This window comes from Perna viridis, chromosome 11 (assembly GCF_037379345.1).
Source record: "Perna viridis isolate PV_CMFRI_1.1 ecotype Kerala chromosome 11, ASM3737934v1, whole genome shotgun sequence".
Lineage (NCBI taxonomy): Eukaryota > Metazoa > Mollusca > Bivalvia > Mytilida > Mytilidae > Perna > Perna viridis.
Window position 1 is genome coordinate 10,400,638 of NC_142455.1, and position 6,000 is coordinate 10,406,637.

The window sequence follows — 6,000 nt, forward strand, 5'->3', positions numbered from 1 at the left end:
TGTGCATTCTTAAACATATTTTAGAATGACAATCTGTCAATGTGTTTTCAACACGCCATTACATACATGCTCTCACTGTCAATTTGTTTCATAAACATGATCATTTTTGTTTTAATTTTGCCTGGTTCTTTCAACATGTGACCGATATGTACTTATCTATGATTGTTCATTATTTAAGACGGTAGACCTAGGGTAAGGGACCTAACTCTTTAAATCAGTGATGTGTTGTATCATATTCAATATCACCAAAGCCTTTCTAGCTTTCGTTTGAAACAGAAAGAAATCAGTACAAGTTACTTTGATGCTTACATGAGATTGACGTAAAATGGTAAATACAAACGTTCCAATGATTTGTAAGAGTTGTGTCCCTTACCCAAGGTCTACCTTCTAAATTTATTTATGTTATTTAAAATTGTACACGATTTATCTGATGGTAACACTATTATTTCATGTACATTGTTAATGGGGGTCATCAACATAGAAAAAGGTTTTGAGTAAAAATTGGGTCATATATGTAAAAATAATTTAACCTGAATGCAAAAAAATAATGAACTATTAATTTAAGTAAAATCAGACCTATTCCACGGGGCATTTTGTTCTGTCATCTTGCAGATCATACCCACATATATACTATAATAATTTACAGTGTTAAAAAAAATGTGTGTAAATTATTTGAATTATTATCCACACAAAAAAGTGAACATTAAAATTACAAACATTATTAAAAAATGCCTTTTGAAAGTGTACATAAATCGCGGGAAAATGTTCCATAGCAATGTAATGGAATTTTAGTTTTGTTAATGTTAAAAGAAAAAGAGTTTGGTGACCATATTTTTTTAATCTGAAGGAATTTAAGTAAAATAGTCTTTACCTAAATTCATATAAAATTCTATATAATTGTTTTTAATTGTTTTCAAAATAGTGAACACTCGTTAAAGAATCATTAAAATGTTGTAAAAATGCCTTTTATTAGGCTCATTTGTCTTGAAATCAAGTTCGATGACCTATGTTTTTTATATTAAAATTCTAAAGAATGTACATCCAAGGAAATCATTTAGAAAAAAAACTAGGAACATTTATATACTAGAAATATTAGGTATGATATACCGTAAGTCTCTATATCAATTTATATACTTCAATGTATTTTTACCTTTTTGTTAGAATTTGGCATTGTCAGAACAATTCGCAATACTTTTTTAACGATTTAATGTAACGTCACTTAAGACATGTTTAGATTATGGATGAAGGTATACAATGGCCATTTCCATTTACTAATAGCAATTTGTATACCGTAGAACCATGGAACCACCATAATTGATAAAAAATATGAATTGTTGACCAATAATTTAGCCATCAAAGTTTATAATAAAATTGATACTAATAATAACTGTCTTTGTAAATATTATATAACTTTGTTTGTTTTGGCCTACTTATATGTAGTTTGTTTACGTTAAGTGAAGGATTCGACGTACAATTGAGACATTTGTTAATAGGCTTCTGGAACAGGGTTATGTTGATACAAGATTGAAGTCATTGCTTCAGAAGTATTATGGTCGTCATCATGAACACGTGGATCGTTATTGGGTATCCATCTGCACCATGAAAACTGACTTGTTCAACGGGTCAAAGTTTTCATTTCCTCGTTTGTCTACTCCGGACTTTTTATGAGCAACTCAGCGGGTGTTTCTAGAAAAGCAGAGGACACTTAACCTACCGGTGCACCTGGTCCATGCTCCTAGTTTATAATGGAGTCCGAGTTCCTCATTTGCTTTTGTTACTTTGTATGTATGATTTTATTTACTTTATGGTCTTTGTTGTGTATGTCTGTTTTCCATGTCTGGTATTTGTCTCTAGATTACATTCTTTTGATTACCGCTTTATCCTTGGTTCCCTTGATTACTCTCTCAATATATGAAATGTGTCTATAAAACGTCAATAATAACTTAATCATATGATAAAATCATTATATACATTTATATGTCAAATAATGTGTCAATGCCGTGTTCATCCACTTATTTTTATCTGCAGTTGTTTCATGAATTTGTTTGGGTGTTTTTTCTTATTTAGAACACACCACACAAACAATGGTTTCGTCTAATGAATAGGGAGGGCATGAGTTGTTACCTTTCCATTTGATTAGAATAGAATATAAAAGAGATTTGTAGTTCCAAGACGTTCTCTTTTTAAATACACTTGGATTATGATCAACGCAGATGTGCCCTGACGCTACTGTATGTGTAGGATATCCGACAAAAAGTAACCCACTGTACTCCTTAGTCCATCCTTCATAACAGTCTTCCCGTCCGGGAACCATCACAGTCACCGATCCTGACTTAAGACATGCAGCGCATTTGAGTCTATATTGTGTGTTCTTACCATTTAAATGAATTTCAATGTCTAGATCAGAATTACGAATATAAATTGCTCCCGAATCAGAATTATCGTTAACCAAATTGTAACGTTTTCCCCACTGCGCCTCGTTTGATAGACATAACTTACGAGGTGCGCCGTATCCATTATCATATGAACAGGAACCACCAGTAAAGCCTAAACATAAATAGGTATCTTTAAAAGCCATGCAAATAAACAGTGTCATTACAAAATGATACTACTTCTCTCTCTCTCACACACACACACAAAGATTTTGTTGACTTATGAGAATTTTCTTAATTTCTCGTTGAGGATTTGATATCATACCTCACTACAGGTCTAAATTATTTAGCAGTTTAAGAAGGGCAGAAAAAATGTCTAACGATATAAAAGACAAATGTTATTTACTGCAAAAAAAAAAACACTGCAATGCCAAAATTCTCATTAAGGTCTGGAATGTTATAAATTGTTGATGCAGGATATTTCCCATAAAAAGAAAGGAACTAGACTAAAAAAATCCCCCCCCCCAAAAAAAAAATAAAATAATAATAATAAAATAGAAAAATATTAATTGATAGAAATCACAGGCTGGATTTAATTCAATTTTGAAATCTTCCTTTGCGTTTCAACAAATGCTTCAGTTACAAAATATTTACTTGAGTGCAGACATGTTGCTGTGTAGAACACATTATAAAATACATTAACTAAAATCGGTTCGCCTTTAAATTTTCTTCCAATATTGGGCAAAATTATTAATCGTGAGTTTAAATAATCAAAAGATATTTTATAATTCCTGAATAAAAGATAAATAACATGAATAAATGTATTCTAAAGTGTAATGTAAACTTACCACTGTATATAGTTTTGACATTCATACCAGTGCATTTATCTTTCCCCCAGTGAGTATACGTTAAAAAACCTAAAGAATGAAAAACAATGTATATACATGTAACAATCATGATAAAAGCAAAACATAAGTTAAGTTACGGTCAATTTAACGACATGCAGCTTATTTCAGAAACAAAAGTCTTAAGTTCTTAAGTGTAAAATTGATCGTAAATGTGAAAATAAAAACAGTATTGAAACGTCATAAATTTTATGTTTTCACTTATGACTTTCTTATTAGATACATCAGTTATGCCTAATAGTTACAGTGATAAACTTGATGTACATGTATTTTTCTTTTTAACGTTATTACTGTAAAAAGATATACATGTTCTAATACTATTCAATCATTAAATATAAATACATAATTAGGCCTCGATGGACGAAGCTAATTGTTCTCCAATAACAATTTTTTGATAGTATAACTTCATTTTTTATATAGTAGATGTTAAAACTTGTCAAACTTAAAACAGTTAAAAAGTTGAAATATGAGATAGAATAAACATGACGTGTCAACGTTTGTACCACATGCCGAATGAGTCCGTGACCTATATCATCCCTCATGCTTTTGTCCCTTTGGATGATAAATGAGTCTTGAGTTGATATGGACAAAACCTACTAAGAGAAAGCCTTTGGACAAGCTATAGAAATTCTTTTCCCGCATAACTTTTACATTCGTTTATCTAAATAAAAAGTTGCACACTGTCTATTTTTTATGATTGGTATTTTGCAATATTTTTCTTTAAATGTTAAACGTTAATATTTAATTATTTTCTAACACCTTTACCTGTTGCTTCCTGTGATTTTTTATTTTCCTTTTGCTTAACCGACTTTGTACACTTCTCAACGTCTTTATTGAACTTAGCAGCTTTCGACACTATATCCTTTTGCAATTTGGAGAATCTTTTATGGAGTTCTCTGTTTAATTTCGTTCTTATATTGTTTTGCAAATTTGATAATTGCTTTCGAAGGTCTGTTTTTCCTTTAGCTCCAATTTGCGTTTTAATTGTATCAATATGCTTCCTCAATGCAGATAATTTGTCCTTCAATTTTTTCTCAAATATTGTCGTTATTTTTGTTTCAACATTCTCCTGAAAGACTGGTAAGTGTACAAGAATGACTTCTTCGAATTTCGTCTCTAAAATTGTCTGCAGTTGTTGTGCTATTTCCTGTTGAGCCTCCTCAAGTTTTGTATTCACTGTCGTTTCAATTACCGTCTCAAACCTGTTTTTCAAGTCTGACAATTTTTCATTTGTTTCTTTCTCAACTGTGGTCACCATATTTGTCTGAATGGTTTTCTGAACACTGTCTTGCAGTTTTGGTATTTGTTCCAAAAGTGCACCCTCTAATTTTATCTCAATAACCGTATCAAGTTTTGCGTTAACACCAGTTTGCAATTCATGTAATTTATCATTAAGCTCTGTCTCTAATTTTGTCATCATGATTGTTTCAATATTTTTCTGAACATCTTTCTGCCATTTGGGTACAATTTCAATAAGTAGGTCCTGAATTTGTCTCTCAAGTTTGACCTCAATTGACATGTCAACATTATTATGTAGTTCATGTAATTTGTCATTTACTTCTTTCTCCAATTTTGTCATCATTTTCGTTTCAATTGTCGTCACAGCATCCTCCTTCATCCCAAGCAGTTGTTCTACTTTTGATTCTAGTTGAGTTTCAATTGTTGTTGTTATCTCCTTCCGCAGTTCAGATAGTTTTTGGGCAAATTCTGCCAATTCCTTCTTTAACTGCGTCTCGACTTGTATTCGAATTTCGTCAGGCGATGACCCTATGCTAAATTCTTCCAACATTTCCATCACGTTTTGATGGTTCGTTTCGACTTTTCCCTCAAGGTTTTTGATTTGTAAGCTTAGTGACTCAATGGTTTCCGTCGTTGGTCTCATGGGTATCTTAGAATCCGATTCTTTAGTTTCTGGTACCTCTACTGTAAATGGATTTGTATACTGACATTCAAATCTCTCTAATTCTGTAGAAAACAAAACGAAAATCGAAAGCCAGTACATACCTTTCTTGCCCAAATGCACAGAAGTAGTGAGTATTATAAGGAACTATCAAAACTATTTACTCTGGCCCTTATTTATATATACATACACTTTGAAATTGTTATCGATCCTCTGAAATACTCCCTTTCAAATAAAATCATCAATTATCCACGTGTCAAGTAAATAAAGAAGGCGGAGCAAGAGTATTGACGAATTCATTATAATAGACACAAGACACATACTGAATACAAAGTTACGAAAAACCTCAATAATACAGAAAATTATATGGTTAAATTTTCAATTTGATGCATAAAATTGGTAATTTAAATGCAACGTCTGAGACATGAATGCACCAAGATCGTCTAGCAGGCTTTTCAGTGAGTACAATAGAACAGTTTTACTTTTTTGCAACGTATTGTATAGTGAGATCCGCATAAACAACAAAACCATTGAAACAAAAATTATGTATGGACTCATATTTTCCTTAGGAAGAACATTTGTTTTGTTTTTTTTTTTAAATCGTTAAACGTCACCGTCAAAATCGCTTAAAACATTAATTTGTTCAATTTTACCTGTACATGTATCATGTTTTTTTTTAATTAGTATAGGATGAAACACCTTGCATCCGTGAAAATTACCCTGAAAACCCTAACTTTACGCTAGCACGTGGAGTAGATATGAAAAATCATTTTGTTTCTTCTAAATTAAGCTTATTGAAGTTTCTATTAAAATAAAGCATAAA

General features: G+C 31.4%; 1 protein-coding gene across 1 annotated transcript; it reads right to left on the reverse strand.

Moving 5' to 3' along the window:
* Nucleotides 1–707: 707 nt before the first annotated feature.
* Nucleotides 708–5,353, reverse strand: LOC148602941 (uncharacterized). The gene is made up of 3 exons (XM_088553397.1): nucleotides 4,043–5,353; nucleotides 3,221–3,289; nucleotides 708–2,547 (listed from the first exon to the last, which is right to left on the reverse strand). Exons 1-3 carry the CDS (start codon nucleotides 5,277–5,279, stop codon nucleotides 2,060–2,062), a joined length of 1,794 nt encoding a protein of 597 aa, XP_088409523.1. The 5' UTR covers nucleotides 5,280–5,353; the 3' UTR covers nucleotides 708–2,059.
* Between the last annotated feature and the right edge of the window lie 647 nt (nucleotides 5,354–6,000).

Coding starts and splice junctions, on each gene's coding strand:
- LOC148602941 (XM_088553397.1), bottom strand. CDS start 5,279: ATGTACTGGCTTTCGATTTTCGTTTTGTTTTCTACAGAATTAGAGAGA. Junction 3,290..4,042: donor AAAATCACAGGAAGCAACAG/GTAAAGGTGTTA, acceptor TTCATTCTTTAG/GTTTTTTAACGTATACTCAC. Junction 2,548..3,220: donor TGTCAAAACTATATACAGTG/GTAAGTTTACAT, acceptor ATTTATGTTTAG/GCTTTACTGGTGGTTCCTGT.